Source organism: Molossus molossus, unplaced genomic scaffold, assembly GCF_014108415.1.
Source record: "Molossus molossus isolate mMolMol1 unplaced genomic scaffold, mMolMol1.p scaffold_m16_p_16, whole genome shotgun sequence".
Lineage (NCBI taxonomy): Eukaryota > Metazoa > Chordata > Mammalia > Chiroptera > Molossidae > Molossus > Molossus molossus.
In genome coordinates, this window is record NW_023425351.1 from 151,340 (window position 1) to 176,617 (window position 25,278).

The 25,278-nt window shown below is 48.1% G+C and overlaps 1 protein-coding gene across 2 annotated transcripts; it reads right to left on the reverse strand.

The window, feature by feature from the left end:
* Positions 1–6,949: 6,949 nt before the first annotated feature.
* IMPA1 (inositol monophosphatase 1) lies at positions 6,950–24,218 on the reverse strand. Of its 2 annotated transcripts, none has more exons than XM_036264131.1 (9): positions 24,148–24,218; positions 21,765–21,827; positions 21,275–21,408; positions 19,094–19,198; positions 17,356–17,401; positions 15,116–15,224; positions 13,786–13,894; positions 9,393–9,544; positions 6,950–8,363 (listed from the first exon to the last, which is right to left on the reverse strand). In XM_036264131.1, the coding sequence occupies exons 2-9, from the start codon at positions 21,825–21,827 to the stop codon at positions 8,248–8,250; spliced, it is 834 nt and encodes a 277-aa protein (XP_036120024.1). In that variant the 5' UTR covers positions 24,148–24,218; the 3' UTR covers positions 6,950–8,247. The 2 variants fall into 2 exon arrangements, with proteins under 2 accessions (XP_036120024.1, XP_036120025.1); XM_036264132.1 differs by lacking the exon at positions 24,148–24,218 and adding an exon at positions 23,044–23,679.
* Positions 24,219–25,278: the final 1,060 nt, after the last annotated feature.

The following is a 25,278-nucleotide window of genomic DNA, read 5'->3' on the forward strand; positions in this document are numbered from 1 at the left end:
TGTCACGTTCCAAAAAAATTTTAATGGCTTATTTGAATATGTAATATGACAAGAATTTAAGGGGGGTGTGAAGAAAAGAAATACTAACCAGAAACGAAATCACGGGAGTTTGAAAAATAACTAAAAGCATAATATAATGATCTACACACTTGCTCCCAGGGGAACATAAACGTGCCCCTAAGCTTTCCAGTGGCCAAGTTTGAAGAGAAAACTAGTCAGTTATATAATCCTCATCTCTAACAGGGACTGCCAAACTTGTGTGAGCACCTGAACCACCTGAAGAGCTTACACAACTAGACTCACTCAGGCCCACCAGCAGAACGTCAAGCTCTAGATTTGGGGAGACCCCACGTCAGTGGTCACAGTCACCTCTCAGTCCCCACAGAGCTCTCCTCCGTGCCGCCATCATCCCAGCACGTCATTTCAAGGGAAAGGAACCCAGGCCAATCATACTGTCCACACACCCCTGCCTTTCAACCAGCTCCCCAAGAAAGGGGAGCAGATAGTGATTCCACGAGTGGGGTGGTTATTGACAGGGACATTGGAAAGGCGTTCTCAAGTGTGATAACAAAAGGCAAATACTTTTGTTTGTGACTCATGAACCCCTTTATAAAGCTAAATCTGAACGATGACTCAGTCTAGACCAGCAATTTCCATCCAGTGAGCTGCAGGAATTGCTGAGCCAAATACTCGACTGTTCAGTCAGGGCTCTTGACCTCTTCTCCCTTAGACAGTCAAGTAAAAAGATGACCACACATGGGGGTCAAGATTTGGGTGTAGGTCAACGTGGTACCCATCTCCACACCAAAATTACAACTAAAGTACAGAACAACTGTCATTCAGAGCTGCCTGACATGGAGCTGAACGGAAGTCCTACAATGAGTTTAAAGAAGCCACATGGAGAGTGGTAGGAGGGGTGGAGGCATGGACAGGCTGGTCCCATACCCACGTGGGCTGGATTTTATTGCAAGGGGTCCCAGCTCCACACCAGACCCTTCAGCCCAGGGTTCCAGTGCTGGGAAGAGAAGTCCCCATATCTTTGGGGTGTAAAAACCAGTGCAGACTATGGCTCAATGACACGGAGACTGCCGGAGTCCCAGCCAGCTCCTCTTAAAGGGCCCAGCATGGACTTGTTTGGACTCATGCCCTCTGAGTCCCAGCACTGGGGCAGCAGCTTGAAAGGAGCCAGAGGCACATGGGGGAGGAAATGACTTCTCTGGCATCAGGGCAAGAACTGGGGAGTGGTAGGGGCAGATTTCTCCCAGAAAAGTGCGGGCAGAGGCCATTACTCCTTTGCTCAGCCGTCCCCACCGTAGAGCAGACAGGTGGGCACCATGTCTGAGTCTCCGTCAGCCCTCTTTGCCACACCTTCATGATTCCCTGAGATCCCACCCACCCAACTTCAAGGCTCACCCAATCTGTCTCTAGGGCTTTTCCATAGGGATGGCCTGTCTTGGCTCCCGATTCACATTCCTAAAATCTCTGAAACAGCGGCAGTTGGCCTCAGTCTGCCCTGTACCTCTCACTAAGTGGCTCAGACCCAGCACTAGGGGCAGCCAACCTTGGTTCACAGCTAGGCCTCCTCTGGGCACCTCTAAGCCCAGCACAAGAAGCAGCCATCTGCAGATCACTCTGTAGCTTGTGCCGGGTGGCCCCAGGCAGGGCACAGGCAGTGGCTGACTCTGTACCTCCTAGGAGGCCCCAGAACCAGTGCACCTGGTGGTCAGCTCCAGACGATGCCAGATTAAAGCCCTACCACCTCCATGACCAACACACTCCGGGGGTGGACTCGATGAGCACAGAGCTCCACTGAACAAGTCCTGCTCCACAGCAGCACTTCAGCTGCACTCACAGGTGTTCCTCGCAGCCGATTGCCTGGGGTCACTCCTAGTGATGCCAACAATCAAAGCTCATCTACAACAGGACAGTGCATACAGCCCAAACGGGTGTACCTGGAGAGCCCAACTCAGGTGACTGGGGAGGCTGAGCCACTGCATCCACAGGACACCTACTATAATGGGCCACTCTACCAAGTGGGAGACAGGGCATCTCTACCTAATGCTTAAAAACAAACCCAGGGACATGGCCAAAATGTGGAGACAAAGAAACATGTCGCATATGAAAGAACAGGAGAAATCTCTAGAAACCAAATGAAATGGAAACAAGCAAACTATCAGATGCAGAGTTCAAAACACTGGTTATAAGGATGCTCAAGGAACTTAGTGAGAACACCAGCAACATAAAAAAGTACTAGTCCAAAATAAAGGATACACTAACTGAAATGAAGAATAATTCACAGGGAATCAACAGTAAAGGAGACTGGGAACAAAATCAAAGATTTGAAATTTGAGGGAACAAAAAACAACCAACCAGAACAGCAAAAAGAAAAAAGAATCCAAAAATATGAAGATAGTGTAAGGAGACTCTGGGACAACCTCAAACATACCAACATTTACATCATGGTGGTGCCTGAAGGAGAAGAGACAGAGCAAGAAATTTAAAACCTATTTGAAAAAGTGACCGAAAACTTCCCTAACTTGGTGAAGGAAACAGACACACAAGTCCAGGAGGCATAGAGAGTCCCACACAAGATGAACCCAAAGAGGTCGACACTAAGACACATCATCATTGAAATGCCAAAGGTTAAAGACAAAGAGAGAATCTTAAAAGCAGCAAGAGAAAAGCAGTTAGTTTCCTACAAGGGTGTTCCCATAAGACTGTCCCCTGATTTATCAAAAAAAAAATCTTTGCAGGCCAGAAGGGAGTGGCAAGAAATATTCAAGGTGATGAAAAGCAAGGGCCTACAACCAAGATTACTCTATCCTGCAAAGCTATCATTTAGAATCGACAGATATATACAGAGTTTGCCAGCCCAGGTTGTGGACATGATCCCCAGTGGGGGTAATGCAGGAGGCAGTCAATCATTCTCTCTCATCAATGTGTCCATCTCTCTCCCCCACCCCTTCCTCTCTCTTAAATCAATTTAAAAAAAAAATTTAAGAGTTTGCCAGACAAAAGCTAAAGGAGTTCATCACCACTAAACCAGTATTATATGAAATGTTTATGAGTCTTCTTGAAGAAGAAAAAGATTTAAAAAAATATGAACAGCCCTGGCCAGTTTGGCTCAGCAGTTAGAGCATCAGCCCATGGACCAGAGAGTCCCAGGTTTGGTTCCAGCTAAGGGCACGTACCTTGGTTGCAGTTCGTCCCCAGCCAGGGTTGGGGTCGTGTGGGTGGCAGCCAGTCAACTGTCTCTCTCACATTGATGTTTCTCTCTCTCTCTTCCTCCCTCTCTCCCCCCACTGTATCTGAAGATAAATGCAAAAATGTCCTCGGGTGAGTATAAAAAAAATATATGAACAATAAAATGGCAATGAATGCATTATCTATTCAAAATAAACAAGCCGAACAGAAACAGACTCATAAATACAGAGAACATTTTGATGGTCACCAGAAAGGAGGTGGGTTGGATGGGTGATAAAGGTAAAGGAATTAAAGGTACAAATTAGTAGTTATAGTGTATATAAAGTACAGCGTAGGGAATATAGTCAATATTCTAATAATCACATATGGTGATTATCACATATTATGGTGATTATCAGATGGATATGGGATTTTTCAGGACTATCACTTAACTTTTATAATGTCTAATCACTGGGGTGTACACCTGAAGCTAATACAATATTGTATGTCAACTATAACTGAAAAATAAGAAATGACTTTATTTTTAAAGTACTTTATAGCTCTGGCCGGTTTTCTCAGTGGTTAGAGCACTGGCCTGCACAATGAAGGGTCGTGGGTTCAATTCCCAATCAAGGGCACATACCTGGGTTGCAGGTTTGATCCCTGGCCCGTCGGGGCCTGTGAGAGAGCCAACCACTCCATGTGTCTCTCACATCAATGTTTCTCTCTCTCCCTCAACCTTCTCCTTCCCTCCCTTCCACTCTCTCCAAAAATCAGTGGAAAAAAATATCCTTGGGTGAGGATGAACAACAAAAGTACTTTATATAAGTACAAAGAATGAAGCATCTTTATAGATACTAATAATGACCAATTTCCAGGATACGGTTTCAAGTGAAACAGCACGCGAACAACTCCGATGTGCGGCTGTGTGTCCGTTGTGTGTGCAGACACACACGTGTTCCTGTTTACAATGTCACAATGTATGCCCATAGCACCTGTTTTTAAAAACTAAATAATAAATTTCAAAGTAACAGGTGGAAAGATGAGTGTTAAGCACATTTTGACCATGTTTTGTTTTCTTCTTCTGTACCCTGATTAGGGTAGTAAGCATTTGTTGGTGAGCATCAAACACTAAATCCTTCCATTTAAAAATGCCCATGGACAGCCCTAGCTGGATTTGCTCAGTGGTTAGAGCAACGGCCCATGGACCAGAGAGACCTGGGTCCGGTTCCCACTAAGGGCATGTACCTCAGTTGCAGTTTGTTCCCGGCCCCAGTTGGGGTGGTGTGGGTGGCAACCAGTTGCCTCTCTCACATCAATGTTTCTCTCTCTTACCCCCTCTCCCTGTATATCTGAAGATACATGCAAAAAAAAATGTCCTCGGGAGAGGTTTAAAAATAAATACATACATACATACATACATAAATTAAATTAAATAAAAATGCCCACAGACAGCTGCATTGCTTTCTGATACAGAAACTTGTCCGAAAGTGGACAGGAGAGCAGGTGGGATGTTTTGTTGATGTTGACATTTTAAACAAAACTGACTGGGGGTGAGAAGGGGAGACCCTCACCTATGGAGAACCACAGAGCACCCACCCTGCCTGTGCCCTGCCCCCACCCCGCTGCCCTGCACCCTCCTGCCAGGGCACGTCACTTGCTCCATCATCGTCAGCACTGCCTCGCACGTACCTTCAGGTCCCCTGCCCGCGCTGGACGTGCTTCCTTCCCCAGCAAACACCCTGCCCCCGACCGCAGTCAGCTCCTCACCTGCTCCATGCTTGTACGTAGTAGATGCACAATAAATATTGAAACGTGGAAAAAAAAAAGGTAACAGCCAACCAGCCCACAAAGCAATCGCTGCCCAGTGCAAATGAATCAAAGTTACACCAATTCCTTTCATCAGATTGGCAAAAAGTACAGTTTTTGGTGTGCTGCAGAATTTTAGTAGCTGGTTTATGCATGCCGTGAGACGGAAAGGGTTGGAAATCGCAGCTCTAGACCACAGCATACACAGGTTATCTACGGCTCTCTGAAAGGGAGTATGAGTTGACCCATAATCTAGAGTAATTCAGTTTATAAGAAAACTACCCTGGCTTTGATACAATTTTATTAAACTCAAATGCTGGCTAATGAGGTTATTTGAAGAAAAAATAAAATGTTTTCAGAGATGAAAAGGCTAACATAAGATGGTTCCCTACATGAAGTTTGCCATCTAGTGGTCACTTGTGGAAATAAAAACGGCCAGTAGAATAATGTTCGAATCAGGCTCGCTCTACTGACAAAGGGATGACTCAAGACCACATTTCAACGTTAAGACATCAAATGACACCACGACATCCTCGGAGCTCTGTGCAGGTGTGGAAGGGGTGGGTGGTGAGGAGGCCATGCTTCTGGGAAACGGTGACATCCTGGCTACCCAGAGAATCACGCGGGACACCTTATAAAAGGACGACCACAGCCCGAGTAAATCAGATCCCCTCAGGCAGGCCCCACGCAGGGCATGGTCCAAAGTCCCAGGTGGCTCTCCTGTGGATTCCAGCTGTCTCTGTGAGCGTCACTGGGTGTGTTACCTTGAGCAGGGAGAGCAGCTGATTAAATAATGTCTATGTGCCTTATGAGGTCAATAGTCTCTCCTGGGGTTATTGTGGGGATTAAATAGGATCATGGTGCCAAGCGCTTAGCATGATGCCTGGCATTGTGCTCATCAAATACTAAATATTAATGCTATTTCCTGTCAAAGAAAATGTTTTATGAGTTATTAAAAACAAAAAACAGCCCTGGCCGGTTTGGCTCAGCAGTTAGAGCATCGCCCCTCACACTGAAGAGCTGTGGGTTCAATTCTTGGTCAAGGGCTTGTACCTCGGTTGCAGGTTCAATCCCCGGACCTTGATGGGGTCATGCCGGAGACAAGCAATTGATGTGTCTCTCTCTCATGTCAATGTTTGTTTCTCTCTCTCTCTCCCTCCTTCCCTCCCATTCTATCTGAAAAACCAATAAAAAAATATCCTTGGGTGAGGCTTAAAAAGTAATAAATAAATAAACAAACAAAAAGGTAGTTTGAACTATAAACAATGGAAATTTTAATTTAAAATATTATTCATTGGATAAAAAAGCTGTGGTACATATATATAATGGAGTACTATGCAGCTGTAAGATCTCATACCCTTTGAGACAACATGGAGGGACCTGGAGAGCATTATCCTAAGCAAAACAGGCCAAGCAAAGATAAATATCATATGATTTCACTTATTTGTGGAATATAATAAACATAACAGTCTGAGGAACAGGGTAGACCCAGAGACGTAGAAGTAGGGTACAGACTGACAATCCTCAGACAAGGAGGTTGGCAGGGGAGGAGAGAGATAAACCGCAGAACTTATATGCATATGTGCATAACTGATGGACATGAACAACAAAGCTGGGGACAGGGTGAGGGGGGGTGCGGAGAAGAGTGTCAATGGGGGAAAAAGGAAAAACATCTGTAACAAAAATAAATAATAAAATAAATGAACACTAAATTGTAAACAAAAAAATAAAATAAAATGTTATTTATGTCCTGGCTGTTTTGGCTCAGTGGTTAGTGTCGGTTCGCGGACCAATGAGTCGTGGGTTTGATTCCAGTCAAGGGCACGTACCTTGGTTGCGATTCGTCCCCGGCCCTGGTTGTGGTTGTGCAGGAGGCAGCCACTCGATGTGTCCCTTTCACATTGATGTTTCACTCTCTCTCTCTCTCTTCCTCTCTCTCCCTCCCACTCCATCTGAACCTCTCTCTCCCTCCCACTCCATCTGAACAAAAGTGGAAAAAATTTCCTTGGGTGAGAAGAAAAATATGAATAACAATAAATGTTATTCATGATCGTCTTAAATCAGAATACATTTACTGCACAAACAACCTGTCTCAGAACAGTGTGAGCCGCTGCACTGCGAGTGGCCGGCAGCTCAGACGCACAGCAGCGACTCAGGCCTCGGCACCAGGCACGTCTGACACAGAAGCCGCAACAGCAGGAGCCCGCCTTGGAAACTCCCATTCCCTCAGACACGTGGCCCCACCAGCCTGCAACTGCACTTGAATTTGTTCACAGGCCAAGGACAAGGCTAAGCAATAAAGTAATCTTTAAACGTATCTATGCACTGGAGCCATTTCGTTTCTGCGCTTGATGAAACAGACTGAGCAGAGAGCAGAGGCAATGAGGTGAAACAAGGACCGGGAAGAACCGACCGTCCAACAGGCCGGCTCTGCGCCTGCCCTGTCCTGGCCACGTGCTCAGCCAGGTTGGTCTGCAGACACTGGGGACCAGCTGAACCTGTGACACAGTGCTGGGAAACACTGTGGAGATGCCCGTGTGGACCGCCACCTGGAGGTGTGGGACGTGGTGTGCATGGAAGGGTGACGTGGAACCTAAGAGGATGCCTCAACAGCCAAAGTGAAAATACAGAATGGTGCGTGCTTGGCTTCATGTATCTGCTGTCATTAGAAACTGCTCCCTCCAAAGGACTCACTGCTCCCGTGCACACTTCTGACTGCTGGCCAGTGGGCGGGGCTGTGCGGAGCCTGTGCAGGGCCACCGTGCGCTGTGGCACCAGACAAAGTTATATGCAGAGAAGGAAACCTGGGTCTGGGAAGTATGTGTCATACTTCCTACAAACTCAATACAATGTGCCTTTTCAATCTAAAGAAAAAGTTTTTTCCAACAAACTGACTTTCTAAATAAGAATGCTCATGTACATAAATAGCCAGTCAAAATTTCAGACGCTCAGACTCAGAGACGCTCAACTGCTCACTGCGGATCTTGGTGAACATGATACCCACCTCTGCTGCCCAGGTGTTCTTCCCAAAGTACATTCTTACACTCAGAATTTTAAAACAATGAAAAAACATTTCATGAATCCTGCATGCCTAGTCCTAGTAAAATAGGGAACCGTAGCAATTTTTTAATCTCGACACCAAAGGCAGCTCAGGCTGCTCAGATCACAGGCTGAGACGACGCCCTCGTGCTCTGGCGCCTCCAGTGCGCAGCAAGTCCGGCAGCAGCGGCCGAGGCGGAGCAGGGAGGCTGAGGCTCAATCCTCGTCGTCCCGCTGCAGAGGCACCACCTGAATCTCCCTGGCCAGCCTCTGGGCCAGGGCCTCACTGCCTGCAGCAATCACCCTCCGTGACATCAGATCGAACGGCCCACCTGAAACCAATGAAAATGGAACGGTTACACCTCGTACCGAAATTATTCCTGCAGAACTCATGCAGCGACAGACACTGGGTCAATCATAACGTTTCAATACTTTTATATCTTTTCAAAAAGCTACTCTCTTACAAACAACCATGTTTACATTTTGGCAATACACAAATGAGTTTCTAGGCATCTTTTTAATACCAGTTTGGGGAAGGGGGTCTCAATTGTTCCAGTCTGAACACGGCGCCTTCCTCTGCTTCTCCCTGTGTGCACGTTACTCTGATTGCCTCTGTAACGTTGGGGAGTCTGTGCACAGGAAATCTGACCACAGTGTGTCCTCACACCCCGCTCCTCCCATTTCTCGACTTGTTTGCTGCCCTCTTCCCAGACCACCAGTAAAGTGTTACCCAGGTTTGCCCTTACTTTTAAAAACATCACCATCGGTCTGAAGCATTTAACTCTCTCCAGGCCCAAGGCAGAAAGGTACGGAGGCAGCTACCACACGCTCACCATCCAGAGAGCTCCTGGTAAAACCCTCAGGTTCACAGACTTTCTAGACCTTTCTACAGCCTCTCCAGAGCTCCTGCTGCTCATGTTTGAAGAGGCCCAGCCACCTATCCCTAGGAGCCCACACTACCCTTAGCATTTTCCCCTTCCTCCACCCTGCAATGTCTGTGAATTTGCAGAAAAATCACATGGCTTGTTTTGCCTTTAAGAGTTGAAGTGTGGCTCGGCCAGGTGGCTCAGCTGGCTGGGCATTGTCCTGGGCACCGAAGTATTGCTGGTTCCATTCCTGGTCAGGGCACAGGCCAGGTTGCGGGTTTGACCCCCAGTTGGGGAGCCTACAGAAGGCAGCCAATAGCTGTTTCTCACATCAATGTTTCTCTCTCTCTCTCTCTCTAAGCATGTCCTCAGGTGAGGATTAAAAAAAATAAAGAGTTAAAGTATCACCCATGTCAAACAATGAAAGACAAAAGCTACATATGAAGGAAAGTCCAAGAGATGAGAGAGGAAAATGCTTCACCGCCACCTCCTTACCCGTCACGTCCATCAGGACCCCACCAGCTTCGGTGACAATGACGCCCGCTCCGGCCATGTCCCAGCAGTGGATGCCCATTTCATAATAGGCATCCGCAGCTCCACTGGCCACAAGGCACATGTTCACAGCTGCTGTCCCAACTCCACGGATCCTGACAAACAGCATTTAAAATGAGATTAAAAAAAGGATTCTTTCAAATATGATATTCCTCCTTAACTTCAGTTCCTTTCAAGTGCTGACTGAGGTCACCTGAACCATCTAGAGCAGTGGTTCTCAACCTTCCTGATGCCGCGACCCCTTAATCCAGCTCCTCATGTTGTGGTGACCCCCAACCATAACATTAGTTTTGTTGCTACTTCATAATTGCAATTTTGCTACTATTACAAATCGCCATTGAAAATATGTGTTTTCCGATGGTCTAAGGCGACCCCTGTGAAAGGGTCCTTCAACCCCAAAGGGGTCACTACCCACAGGTTGAGAACTGCTGATTTAGAGGATATATGTAAAAAAAAGGTAACATCTAATTTTAAAATAGATATATACAATCTAACTGCCATGGTGCACTATGTAAATGACAAAATTGATCCTCACAAAGTAATAAGGTGAAGAGTGAGAGCATGACGTTCTCGGGGAACAGCTGATGGAAAGACTGACTTCCACTCTCATGGCACGTGGGCAACCACAAGTGTCCAAACCCAGCGAAAAGGGCGGCAACCTCTAGTATCTCAAAGATCTGACTGCTCCCTGCTCAGCTGCTTAAAAACTAATTTGGAAGAAGGTTCTTCTCACGTTGTAGCTTCTTGTCAGCAGGATGGGGCTCCCCTGCCCTGCCCACTACTGTAAGGATACAAATGACCAGGGGCCCCCGGCAGGGCCCAGCACACGGAAGGGCCTCAGTGCAGAGGAGGCCATGTTTCTGGTGAAATTATTCCCTAAACCATGAGACCAGGAAACACATAAGAAAACAGACACAATACGTTTCATCTAAATGAGTCCCCAGACTTACAGGAAATGGACCCAATATTTGCTTTGCCTTATAACTGCCCTTTCCTCCCTAGGAACCCATCTGACTGCTTCTCCTTGTTGACATTCATTCAAACCTTGACTCTCGGGCTTCTTTTTGTATAATTCATGTTTCTGGGTCAAGGTTGAAAAAACGAAAGAATTGGCTGAATAAGATCACGAACAATGCACCAGTGCACCCTTGGCAACGCTTTCATGGTTATATTTTGAAAAATTCCAGAACTGAAGGTCATGGTTGCATTCCACTTCTGGCAATGGAACAATGAAGGGCGGGTCCCAGCTGGGAGCACTGAGTCCTCCCTTCACGGGTGCCCTGGCTCGGGCTCCTGGAACCGTCCTGGCCCTCCCTCCGGACAGCCTTCCGGGAGGTTCCATAGCCCCCAACAGCAACTCTGTCACTTCCTTCATCACTGCACAGGCCATAGGTTCACAGCCTGGAGTCAGAGTCCCACAGCGGCCGCACCACACCGCTGCCCTGACTCCCGGAAGAGAAGTCTGTGGGAACCAGGTCCCGGCCACGTCGCATCCAGCTGTGTGCTCCCAGCCGTCGCTCCACCTCTCACCCAGTCACCTCACCCACAAGTCAGGCTGGTCGTTAGATGTTCCTGATCTGGTCTCAGAGTCTGGTAACTCAGTGGTGACATTTTCAGAAGGAAACAGGTAGAAACAATGGGTAGTGAATTAAAATCACAAAAACCTGTGGTTATTCACAGCTTTATTATTTTTGTTTTCACACAAACAACTACAGTGGAGGTCAGAGAAATGCTACTGCACATAGCATCAACTATATTAAATGTAATGACCTCCAGCCTCTAGCTTCCTTGCAAGCTTAAGGATAGATGTATACAAGTTTTTAATTTCTGGCTTGTAATTACTGGCTTGTAATTTCTTTGCTTACGAAACTTTCATTTCAGAATGACTGAATCTGGAGAATAATAGTAGATTCTGGTGTTAAAACCCTTATTACCTTCCTCCAAATAAAAATAAAATAAAGTCAACGAGGACAGACAGTCTGGGAATCAGAAGACATGATTCTCAAGCTGCCTCAGAGTAGCCAAGAACAAGCAGGAGACCTTAACGGAGCACTGCTGGGAGCCGGGGGGTGAGGGGGTGGGGGAACGGGGAGCCGGGAGCGGGAAGCTAGAAACGGGGAGCTGGGAGCTAGAAGCTGGAAGCCGGGAACGGAGAGCCAGCAGCAGGCACAGCAGACCCACGGGAAACACACAGCATGCCAGGAAAGGGAAAGTGGCCCTGGATGGTGGGGCACCGAAGGGCTGCCAGTTCATGCCTAGGATGTGGGTTCAATCCCCAGTAGGGGGCATGCAGGAGGCAGCCAATGGATGTTCTTTCTCTCCCCTTCTCCCCAAAAAAATAAATTTTAAAAACTCTTCAAAAAAATAATAAAGAAAGAAAGAAGAAAGAAAGAAAGAAAGAAAGAAAGAAAGAAAGAAAGAAAGAAAGAAAGAGAAAATGGGTCATACACAGAGCAGGGCCTCCTATTCACAGAGCCGTAGGGAAGCTGTGCTCCTTGGGGAGGGTCTGTGCCCGGGGAGGCTGATCCACCCACACGTACAGACCGGAACTCCAAAACCACTGAGCTCCCAGAAACAGGATGGGCTGGTGGGCGCCAGAGGCGGGGTGGAGGGTAAGCAGAATGGTGGAGGGGTCACAGGTACAATTCTCCAGTTATAAAGTAAGTATGTCCTGGAGACCGAGGTTCAGCATAGTGATATAGTCACCAGTACTGGGCTGTACATCTGACAGTTGCTAAGAGAGTGGATTCCCATTTGTTCTGTCACTGTGTGCAGTGACAGATGTTAACTACCCTTATTGGGGTGATTATTTTGCAATATATTTAAATACTGAATCCTTACTTTGTATACCTGAAACTAATATAATGTTGCATGTCAATTACACCTCAGTTTAGAAATGAGGCGGGCCCTCTTGAAGACAAGGAGTGAGGAAAAAGTAGGACCTGAGTGAGAACAGGTAAGATCCTGCAGAAACGAGAGAGAAACAAGGCACGCAGGCTGCCCCAGCAGACGTCCAGGACGGAAACGCACAGGAGGCAGCATCTGGAACCAGGAACCCGACCACAGAGTGCGCAGAAACCCACCAGGAGGCCACGCCACACAGAGCCACCACCCAACACCAGACAGTGCTGATAAGCATCTTGGGGTGTTTTTTGCCTGAAAAAGCCCCCCCCCACCGAGAAAAACAATCATAAAACTGTAACTGAAATTAATTCAACTTGAATTAAATATCCTCAAATAAGCCACTGTGGATATGGGGGCAGGGAATGTGACATCGGAAATACAAAACCTAAACACAGAAAAGAAGGTGAAACCTAGGAAGAAATACAACAAGATGACTAACTCAGAGAACTGGGGCAAACAAGGCAGAAGAGACTGGGATGAAGGCGACATTTCGGGGCGCCCCATGAACAGACGCAGCGGGAAGCCGCACACGGGCTGAGGGGAGAGTGGAAACGAGAAGCAGAGGGCGCAGTGAGAAAGGGTGGAAGTGGGGCACGAAGGGGCCGTGCTCGCCCGCCGGTGTCTCTGAGAAGAAAATGAAAACAGACCTGAACTAATACTGAAAAGTGGAATTCAATAAAACTTGAAAAAAAGACACAAATCTATGCGTGGCAGGAGAAACAATCCTAGAATGAGCGATTCCGAGAGATCCCTGAGAAACAACCCGGCATCAGAAATGAAAGGAAACACGATGTCAGAGGCGCCCTGTGGATCGTGAGATAACTCAGAAGCTAAGACAACTAGGCCAGCATCAAATTTCTCACAAACATGTGAAGCAGAGGTGGCTAAAGAGACAGGACAGCTCCACGCAGCATGGGAACCCGGACCTGCCTCGGAGGACGAAGAAAGCTGCAAAGGACATGATCAGACTGGCTGCCGCAGGGAGTCTGGGGGGCAGACCGTATCTAGTCAGTACCGCGCGGTGGCTGCGGGACAGAGTATACCTGCTCTTGGGAAGCAACAAACAGAAGTGTCTGGGGATAAAGAGTTATGGCGTAAGTAATTTACCTTAAGATAGTCAGGGAAAGAAGGTGCGCGTGTAAATACACACACACACACACACAGGGATAATGAAAGGATAAAATAAATGGGGTAAAATACTGATAGATGAGTCTGGGCAAAGGTTATACTGTTGGTGATTTTTGCATCATTTTATTTCTGCAAATTTTGTTGAGTTTTAAATTATTTTCAAACAAAAGTTTTTCAAATTGCATTAGAAAATTAGAATTATGGTACCAATCCCACATCGACTAGTAAAAAGTTTCATTTCTAAAAGAAGATTCGCTCCTTCGGGTGTGAAGGACCTGACCACTCGGGAGTGGGCAGAGCTCACCCGTGCACGGGGAGGCAGAGCAGCTTCTCCATGTTGGACAGCACGGTCCTCACTGTCTCCGGCGTTCTGGACGAGCCCAGCTCCGTTACCAGCAGTGATTTGGTGATGTCTAAGAGAAAATGACTTCAGTAATCACTGATAAGAATTCTGGTACAAAACTTGACACTTGTAATTCAGAATAAAACGGGACATTCTTAGTGCTCTTCCTAATTGTATGAAATGTGTTCCCTCAGTGGTCATTTTATAAGAACCTAGCTTTTTAGACCATCCCCATAAAATGCAAAATATAACCAACTTGTCAGCATGCACAATACCTTTAGTGGAAAATTAGCAAATACCTTAAACATACAAAAAGTGGGATTCAAGAACTGAATTCAATAAGGAACTTACATACAGAGTGGAAGTAAAACGAGTGGGAGGTGGAAGCACTCTCGTCCGCCCTCGTTCACTGACCGGGCAGATCTCCCAAGCTTTCTGTGCCCTTTCAGGGGCTGACCTGGCGCTCTGGGCTCCAAGGCCAGCAGATCCCCCTCCCCGCGACCAGCTGAGAAGTGCTCACCAGCTTGTTCTGAACACGTTTATCACTGCTGAACTTCTAATAATCTCATACGTTAATTAAGCATTATGTAGAGCAGAAGACTAATTATGAAGACTAATTATGCTGGCAGGAATGCGACCACACTCCTCCAATGCAGACGCCCATTTCTCACACACTGACATCCTGACATCAGGATGCGCACGCTGATCTTTGGGGCCTTGGAGTTCAATAAAAAGGAAATATTAAAGTCTGCTCTCGAATTAACAGTTTGAGGAGAAAAAATGACGGCAATGAGGACTCTGAATTCACATAGTTTTGCAGGTGTCTTTAAGTGGGCGCTGCAGTTCAAATAATCTGATGTCAAACTGCAGAATGTTGGGCATGGTTTGAGAGAGACTTGAAGGTCAATCATCAAGCTCATACAAAAATGAATATGTGTCATTTTTAAAGATTCCCAAATGTAAAACACTTTCCCCTGATTTACTGTCTAACACGTGGTCCCAATGGCACAAGATCAGAGCGGTTCTACAAAGCATCTGAACTGCAGTGGCTACAATAACACGCCACGAGCTCCCTGTCCCCAGCCCCGCAGCAATGCCCTGGATGTGGTCTGCTCAATCCACCAGCTCCCCGCTTCCACTACCACACTCAGACTCCAGTGGGAAAAAAGCAGAGAGAAATAAACACAATGTATGAGTCAGTTACCACTTGGAGAACCCCATAGGTTAACATTCAAAACAACGAAATATGAGTAGATAGTATCCATCGCGCCCAAACGAGAGGCTGACCCACCTTCTTGCCGCGACACCTGCAGTCTCTGGCCGTTGCAGAAGGCGCCCTTTCCCTTCCTGCCCGTGTACATCTTGTCCTCCACACAACTGTAGACAACTCCAAATTCCATCTGCAGATAGAAAACCAGTTTCCTTTACTAAACCTGGGTGTTTTTCATCGTGACTTATTCGAAGAAACTAACAAGAAAATCTGATATACTGACAAATAATGTTTCTAATGGCTACACTGGGGTTACTCAAAACACTAATTTCTAGATTAATCAGGAAAATGTCATCAGATCTGACTCCCTGGCTCTCAATCTCACCCCATCCACTTATAGCCTTAGGGGCACCTGCCGTGGCCTCCCTCACACCCAGGTAAGGATGGAGCTTGCCTATTTATCAGGGTGAATCCTTCCTTCCGAGAATGCTTTACCCTCCCCGTTTCTCGGAAAAGCTGGCCCCACTGACCCCTCTGGAAATATGAACTCGGGCTCTCCCTCCCTTAACAGAATCTTCAAAACTCTCTTTCTTCCCCTTCACTCCCAGAGAGCTGTCCACACAGCCTGTCCCATTCTCCTTCAATCACTACAGTCTGGCTTCTGTCCTGATTGTGCATTCTTCCGAAACTCCCCGCAGAGACTGGGCACCAAAGAACTCTCACGGGCCAAACACCTTCCTGGAGAACTGAAGATGGCCGACCATCAGCAGGGCTTCTTCAGTGTTTAGCCCAGCAGCTCCGTGCTCCTGGCAGGACTCTCTGCTGTCCCACCTCCCTTGCTAACCTAGCTTGGTGTCACTTTCAGGACTGTCTTCTCTGCTTACCCTTTCAAAGTCGTGTACCTCAGCATCTCTCATTCAGCTGTCTCCCTTTCAGCTCTCCATATGCCTACAGGTGGGTTCTCTCCAGCCCACAAACCAACGCCCACCTGGGCTGCGGCTCCCATCAACTCCGACATCACAGGTAAGAACCTCACCTTGTAGAAACCTCAACCAACGAGGTCAAACACTCATTACATGGTCACTCCTCACTCCGTCCCCATCCCCTTCCTTCAAATCTTATCCTGAGAACACTTTCTGAATTTGGCATTTCTTCAGCTACTGGCACTGCACCAGCTTAGCTCTGAATCGGCGGCTCCTCCACGACAGTGTCAGCATGGCTGGACAGTCACCCTGCACTCAGAAACCTCACTGGCTTCCACCTCAGCGTGGTGGCAAAGACCCACGCTCTCATGGGACGACCATGGCCAACTTCTCCCATCGACTGTCCCTGCCACGCTAGGGCTGCGCTCCTAGCGGCCATCTCACTGTTCCCCACACGTGCCGTGCTCTCCTTCGAGCTGTTCTCCTGATGGAAACATGTTCCTTTTCTTCCTCATTTGGCAAACCCTTCATTTCCTAAGACCCAAACCACATGACTGGATTATACAGATCTGCTGTGAAGACCCCCCACCACTCCTGGAGAACTGGCCCCACCCTCTTCGTGCTCTTGTGGGATGGTTTTCGTCACCCACCACACATGACCGTCTGCTTGCACGTCTCACTGTGGCGCTAACTGGCAGCTCCACGCAGGGGCCGCACAGTGCAGGGCTGCGGACGTGCGAGCGCCTGCTCAGCTCCTTTGCACATCCTCACTGCTCAGCACAGTGGTTCATTTCGTCTACACTAATTTGTGTTTTCATTTTCAAAGACTTCTCAACTCTCTTGTGTACATGCTGATCAAGTACATCACAAGCTCCTTCAAGGCAGGCACACAGATGACGATAAACATCACTGGTCAATCGAACAGCCAAACGGCAAGGCAATGCTGTGGCTGCAGATCCCGCTCTCCCAGGCTCACACAAAGCACGTTCCGGGCTCCAGAACACACTGCCTTCCACGCGTGCCCTGGCCCTACCACTTCCTGGCCTTTCTCTGACAGCCACTGAAGCATCCCCAGCTCCGACCTCGCCTCTCCACTCACCCCGTCGCCATGTGTGACTCTTCCTGCCCCAACTGCCACACACAATAGTGACAGAATACTGAATTGTTGTCCAGTTATTTGTGTGTATTTCTTCCTTATAATTCTTGTTTCTCATAAAACATTAAATTTTCTTCACTGGAAAAAGTATTATGATAATTTTAATACTCCTATAGCTTATTTCAAAAAAATGCAGCTGTATAAACTGAACACAGAGATGTACCTGAAATTATGGACACATTCACTCTTTCACAGAAAATGACAGCAAGGCACTTTCCGAACCAGAAACTTTAACGGCATACCTTTTTATTGACGACAAAGCCAATTGAAACAGCCACAAAAGGAAATCTTCAAGAAAAAAAAAACACATATAAATTTACCAAGATAGGACTTATTTTCAATAAATGCGTTTTTTCATAATATGACTGCTTACAAAATGTTCCATATGAAGTCTCATCCTTCTGCCTCACATAGGAGCCTATTATGCAACCCTCTGTGTACACGGTGGGGGTGGGGCTCACATATAGAGACACAGACACACAGGGAACTGCTGTGGGCGTGAAACACCTCTGAGGAGTCGCAGGAAGGTGGCAACAGTGCTGACCTCCAGAGAGGGTCCTGAAACCAGGGACAGACATGGGAAGGCTTCACTCTGCAGACCACTCTATATCGCTCGGATGTTGAACACCACAAATACAGTAATGACGCAAAATGTTTTCTTCAAAAAATAAAAACCAATTTTAAAGAGATTTTTAATTAATCATGGTCAAAAAGAAAAGTCTCTTTCCTTTGGTCATTTCTCCCCAAGCCTAGAGCCATGAACACAGGTGTGAACTGCCCAGAATAAACTGGTGCTCGTCTCAGCGTGAACACTCCTGGGGCTCCACACAGGAACGGGCACTGTCAGCCGCAGCAGGCGCCACGGCCGCAGGACGGCGTGGAGGTGCTGGGGTAACTACAGACTCAGAAGAGAATCAAGATAAAGAAAACAGACAAAATGGGTTCAGTATAACTACTGAAAATGAAAACTTTTAGAAATATTTAACAGTTTTTATTTTAACAACGAGACCACCCTGTACACATTGCATCATAATCTGCTCTCGGTTCCAATATCCCCTGAGCACCCTTCCGCACCTGCTTCCGTCACATCTGGAGCCCAGACCTCGCTTCACAGACTGAGCGACTCTGCGTCACTCAGACACAGGCAGCCACAGGGTACCCCCTGTGACATCTCTGCTCGCTCCCAGTGGCAATCCCGCGGGCTCCTGGTGCTAGGCACTGCACTGTGTCCTCCGCAGATGCACTGCTCACTGAGTCCCCACAATTCAGTGGGGCAGGCACCAGTAATACACTCATTGTACAGATGAGCAGCAAACAACTGAGGCGTAGAAAGGTTAAGTAACTTGCCCCAGGTCACAAAGCCTATGAAAAAGCACCTGGTTGCAGCCGTGTGCGTGGACCCTAAACCTGCACTCTTTTTAAGCTTTTCTCCTGGACAGAGCGCCCTCTGTGCAGACAGCAGCCCAGCACCGACCTCTGCGCTGTGCTCTGTGAGGATCTCAAAGCAGCGGTGGTGCCTGTGCTCGCCTGGCATGGGGAGGGTTGTGGCCCAGGCCTCAACACTGACACTGCACCGCCTTTTCCACACCTGGTGAAAGTCTCACAGCACATTTCACTCTGCAAATTACACAATTCTCTAGAGCAGCGAATTTCAACCAGCCTGCTGCAAGAATTTTTAAAGCATGCAATACCTGACTCTCCAGTCAGGGGCCTCGACCTCTTTTCCAAACTTTGATTGTCAAAAAAATGACACTAGCCAACACAATAGTCTTCTGGTGTAAATGAATCAAAATTATATCTTTTTTTGTCAGATTGGCAAAAATATATTTTTTGGTGTGCTGCAGAATTCTAATTAGTTTGTTTCATGAGATGATGGCTGAAAATCGCTGCTCTGAAGTATGCATGTTCACGAATGGGACTCTAAAGACCCCTCAGTTCACACACTCACAGTAATCACAACTTTAGACATTTAAAACATACCTATGCACAAAGTTAGTGGTCCCGTCAATGGGGTCAATGATCCATGTAGGGTTGTCAGTCAAGACACTTTTCTCCCCGGCGGCCACCGACTCCTCACCGATGAAACTAAAAGTGAGAACAGCTCTTCACACCACTTCCAACCAGCTTCACGCTCAGTATTTCCTTAGCTACAGAGTCTCCTGGGAAACACAAAGATCTACAGAGCGCACTTTTCTCTCATTGCTCCTCCTCCCTTCAGAATGGCAGGCATGGGCAAGCGTGACTCCCCGGGCACATGGAGAGCAGGGCTGAAACCCGGCAGAGTGGTGCCAGGACCTGCGAGGGCATGAGGTGCGCACACCCGAGCAGGGCGCTAGTGGAGGTGAGGACTTCCTAGGGAGTATGGTGGTTTTAAAAAGATGCCCCCAGCCTTGGCCAGTTTGGCTCAGTGTTTAGAGTGTCAGCCTGCAGATCACAGGTTCAATTCCTGGTCAAGGGCATGTACCTAGGTTGTAGGTTCAATCCCTCAACCAGGGCCGTGCCTCTCTCACATCGATATTTCTCTCCCTCTCTCTCTTTCCCTCCCTTCCACTCTATCTGAAAATCAATGGAAAAATATCTTCGGCTAAAGATTAACAAACAAATAAATACATAAATGAAAAGATGCCTCCAGATCTCTCACCATCCTCTCTTCCAGAGGCAGGGCTTAATGCTCTGCACCTCAAGTGTGAATCGGAACTGAGCAACTCCTTTCTAAACAACAGAACAAAGCGCAAGTGCCAATGTGCAGCCCTGAGGACTTGCTCACAGCCTGGCACTGGGGTCTGTGTCACCCACCCTGGTCTTCCTGCCCTGCCCTGCGGAAGCCAGCCACCTGCTCTGAACTGCTCTGAGGGGCCACGTGGGGAGGAACTGAGCGGAGCTCCCAGCAGACCTCCCAGGAGGAAGGGAAGTCACCAGCAATCACCAAAGTGAACGAATCCTCCGCCCAGTGCAGGCCTCAGATGGCTACAGCCCCACTGACAGTTGCCTACATTGTCTTGAGACCCTGAGGCTAAGCTATTCCCATATTCCTGACCATACAATACTGAGATAATAAATACTTGTCTAGAGCTGCTAAGGTTCAGGGTAATTTGCTACGCAGCAATAGGTGAGTAACAGAGAACATTACATAAGTCAGCAAGAAGGCAGATCATCCACCAAAATTAGTGTCTACCTGTTGTCCTAAAACACACTGTGCCATAAATTTCAGGTGAATTCTGGAAACAGTGTCTGAATTCATTGCTCTCTCTTTCCTACTTTCATTTTTATATTTTCCCTTTATTCAATAACGAACTGACAATTATTGTTATGATCTTTCATCTCTTAGCTGTATGCCTTTCTATTGAGAGGAAGTATGATGACTTAGCCAGGGCTTTAGGACCAGGAAGAAGTAGGGATGATGGGGCTTCTGCTCTGTCTGTGCCCGAGACAAGGCCCTACCTTTGGTGGTTTCTTGCAAATCCCCTTAAACTACCACATAAAAAAGTTTGCAATATAGAGAATGAAACTGGACTTCTAAATCAGCCTATGGCACACCTTTGTCACATCAGCTTCCCAGCACCCACACCCTCCCCACTACAGGGGAAGCCCAATACTGCCTCCTGGCTTCTCCGAGCTCAGCAGGCAGGTGTCCCTGCCCAGGACCTGCGATCACGAGCGAACCAGGAACTGGAGGTAAAAGCAAGGCGACCAGGAGCCTGGGTGGCATCACTCCTGTGGGCCGTCCAGTCCACCTCCCTTCCTGGTTCCTGCCGGCCTCTGCTCTCAGGGCTTTTGAGCCCCAACATCCTCAAAGACCTTCCCAGGTTAACTAAAGTCAACTTCTGTGCCTAGACTCAACATTTCTGTCTTGTATATTGACTCCAATCAGGTTCCATTTTTATCATTTGCAATTACACTAAGCCCTGGCTGGTGTGCTCAATGGTTAGAGTGTCAGCCTATGGACCAAAGCTTCTCAGGTCCGGTCAAGGGCACATACTTTGGGTGTGGTTCAGTCCCCAGCCCTGGTTGGGGTCATGCCGGAAACAACCAATCAGTGTGTCTCTCTCACATCGATGTTTTTCTCTCTCTGTGTGTCTCTCTCTCCCTCCCTCCTACTACTCTATCTGAAGATTAATGGAAAAATATCTTCTAGTAAGGATTTAAAAAAAAAAAAAATACCTGTGTGATGGGTACTTCTCTTTTATGAAGGAGAGAAGCATTTTTTCCACTTTTTGGTCAGTCGCAGTCACCAAGTCAGCTGGAGAACTTTTGATCATAACATTCATTTCATTTTTCAGAGCTTCACGAACCACCTAAGATCATTTAGTAAGCAAATAGGAAAGCTAAGTCATTTTAGATCAGGCTGTGCAATGAAATAGAAAAATGGTGTAAGATGTTCAATCTGTCCCAAATGATATTCTCAAAAATGTCTTACCACAGTGTTTATAAATAACCCTTGGTGGCTATGACATTCTAGACACAAAATCAACTCTTAGATCCTACTTTAGATTCACAGCTGTCATCCCAAGAAGTTAATGACATAAAACTGAAGCATTCACTCTATTTGTAGTGTTTAGTGAAATGAAACACAGTGGAGGTGTGTTTAATTTAACACAGTGGCCACAGGCTGCCCACTTCTGCCACATCAGTGACTAGAGGCAGTTCGTACCTCTCCAGCTCGCCTGGCGAGGGTGACTGCATAGTCCATGCATTCCTGCCAGGGATCTGCCATCTGCAAAAGAGATTCAACACATATCAGGATGCAGCAGTGACAAGTCTCTGAAAGTCCCAATCACAGAATAGTTAGTTCACAAAAGCATCTCAATTAGCAACATGCTTCCATTCGGCATTCTCAGCCCCTTCTGATTCCAGAGTTTTCAAGATTAAATGGTAGACCCAGTAAAAAATATCTTCACCTAAATCATTCCACTTCTATTGTGGAAACACTTTTCATAACAAAAAATACTCAGTGAAAGTGTCTCCTAACGTGTCCATATCATAGCACATTTAAATCAATAACGTTCGCCCTGGCTGGTCTGACTCAGCGGTCAGAGTCGGTCCTTGGACCGAAGAGTCGTGGGTTTGATTCCGGTCAAGGGCACGTGCTAGAGTTGCAGGATTCCCTGGCCTGAACCAGGGCTGTGCGGGAGGCAAACGATCGATGTGTCTCTCCCAAAATCGATGTTTCTCTCTTTCTTTCTCCCCCATTCCGCCCTTCCACTCTCTTTAAAAAATAATCAATGGAAAAAATAAAACAGCAGCACTGGCTTGAGGGAAGGAGAAGAAAGGACACGGAAGTACTCTCAGAGACAGGTGCCCCAGAGGGGCTGGTACTAGCCTCCTACAGGTGCCATGTACATGTGCAGTTTTGAGCTGAGGGCCATCGATGGAGGCCCAGAGGACCAGGAAGACCTTCACAGCCCCTCACCTGCTGGTTTTGTCTCCGTTTGGGAGGAGGAGGTGCAGTTAAGCAGAGCAAGCGGTTTTTGTCTCTGCTCACTGTGGGAACTTCACCAGCCAACAGCACACAGGATGTATCTCCCCACAAGCCAAATAAAGAAACAGCAGGCTGCTAGCAAACCACACACCGACCTCCTTAGTGATCCCACCCAGAGAGGAAGAGAGGAATGAAATCCCAATTTTAACAGAGGTGAGTCTTTGTATATCAGAAGGAGGAAGCCTTTTGCAGACCAGGAGAAAAAATTCCAGGACTAAAAACAGTAATAATGAAGCAAAAAAGAAACTTCTTTCTCTGACTTCCAGAGAGGAAAAAAACTAGCACATTTGAGTGTGTAAGCTGTCCGGCTTTCCACCTAAGGCTGAAGAGAGGACTGGAACAACGCACCACAGGCAGGGCCCCTGGTCTGTACCCTGGACGGTGGAGCCTTTAAGCCCAGACTCAGAAACGCGGCATCGTTTACAACGCAAAATCACTGACAGAACTTCACCTTGAATCCCCGGCGCTCACAAGGTGACAGCGGCAAAGGGCAGACACACTAGGCCGCCTTGTAGATGTGCTTTCTTCCTGGGATAAGCATGGCAAACATTTGCAGAGGAACTGCTCGGGCGCTTCAAGGGCCGTTTCCAACTGCTTTCCGTCCGTGCTCACTCCCACTCAGTCTTCCAGCTCAACGTGAGGGCTTCCCTTCGAACCCTGATCCTAACCCTCCCCAGCCCACGCACGACAGGCCCAGCGGTCTTGCCCCCGGCTCCAGGTCGGCCCTTTCTTCGGGGCATTGTCCCCCAGAAGCCATCACTCTTGTACCCCCAGAACCACCGGTGGACATCGCACGCTGTGCGCTGCACCCCGGTGCACCTTGACTCTCGGGTAGGGATCTGACACGGACCAAAACCACCCGCGACAGCAAATCACAGATGGCGAAGGCGAAGAGCACAGAAAAGCAGGTAGCAGGAGCTCCCACCGGCCCCTGGGTCTCAATAAGGCCCCCTGGGGAGCTGACACGGGAACAGGCATGAACAGGCATGAACTGACCGCACAGGGCACCTGGAAGTCCGGAGGGGCTGAGGCCGCAGGTACAGCCCCACCCAGGGGACGAGGGACGAGGCCGGGGCGCAGGACCCCCGGTGCAGGGCCTGGCGGCGAGACTGAGGTGCGCAGCAGGGACCCTGCAGGGGCCCGAGGTGGGCGGGGTGGGGGCGGGGCCTGCGCAGTGCGGCGGAGGCGGGGCCTGGACGGGGTGGCCGACAGGAGAGGCCGGGCGGTGCTCAGAGGTCCACGGTGGCAACTGAATGGGCCAAGGTGGCACCGACCGCAACGGCAGCGGCCGAAGGAACCAAGTCCGGGGCCGGGTAGGAGCCGGAGGGCGAGCGTTTACTCAGAGCAGGGCCGGGCCGCGACGCTCAGGGACACGTCCGTCACCAGGGCAGAGACCGGGTCCTGAGCCGGAACGACCCTCCGACTCCGACACTGGACTGCGCCCTCCGCACCGCTGGGTCCTGACGAAGGGCCGCACCTGACTCCGCCACTTTCCCTGACCTGGAGCCCGCCCGCCGCTCCGTCCCGCCCCGCCCCGCCCCCGCGCGGGCCTCACCTCGGGCTGCTCGCCGCCCACCGCCCGGACCGCGCCTCAGGTCCTCTCGAGCGGAAGGCGGAAGTGTCCCGCGCCGGAAGTCCCGCCCTCGGGCCCGCCCCGCCCGATCCGGCCGGCCTGAGACTTCCGCTCTGCTTGGCTTCTGTCGCTCATCTCTGCCTCCCGCCAGCACTGTCTTCTGCGCGTCTGCAAAAGTCTGTCTTTATTCTGCGCGCCCTTTCTTCCATTCCTTCCAGTTTTTCCATTTCCCTTCTTTTTCCCCTCACTCACTTATTCCGACTACTCTTGACAAAACACAAATTGCAGGTATACATTGAGTTTTGGAGCTTTTATTTGCTAAACCTATACTAGGAAGTAAATATATATCTAATAAATTATATATAAACCATATAAATTATATGTACCATATAAATTATATATATATAAACCACACAAATTATATATGTGTGTGTACATATTTATATATGTAGATTAATAAATGGTGACAATCCCCACCTGCCCCAATCCTCAATAATTCATTTGGTTACTATTTACCATGCCCCAGACAATTGCATTTTTCCATGCGTTATTTTACGTCAACGTTGCACCAGTTCCTTGATGAAGGTACGATTAGTTCCATCATATGGATGAGGAAACTAAGGCCCAGAGAAGTTACCTGTCTTCAGGTTACACAGCAAAGGCAGAGAATGGGACACAGTGACTCAGGGTCCACACTCGGGGACTTCATGGCACAGCAAGGGTGCACTGTGAGACACAAGGACTAGTCTGTGGTCCTTGAAGTGTTTCATCTTGAGATAACAGGTCTGGCATCATGGGATATATAGTCTGACCACTTTAATGCAAAACATGGATTACACAGACCCAAGACATACAAGCCACCAAGAAAGTGGGTTATTCGACTCCTTGCCAGTGAAGAGCTTGCTTCCCTCTATCTGATCCAAGGACAGGATGTTGTAACCAACAGGCTGCAGATGGAAGAGCTCTCAGAGATGAATGGCCTGTTCTCAAACCTCACGGAGAGCCAGAACTTCGTTTTTATTCTTCTAAAGATTGACACCTTCACTGTCTGAATTGGATACTTTGATTTGTCTAGCAAAAAAATGCTTTTGTGTTCTTGATTTAAAAAGAAGA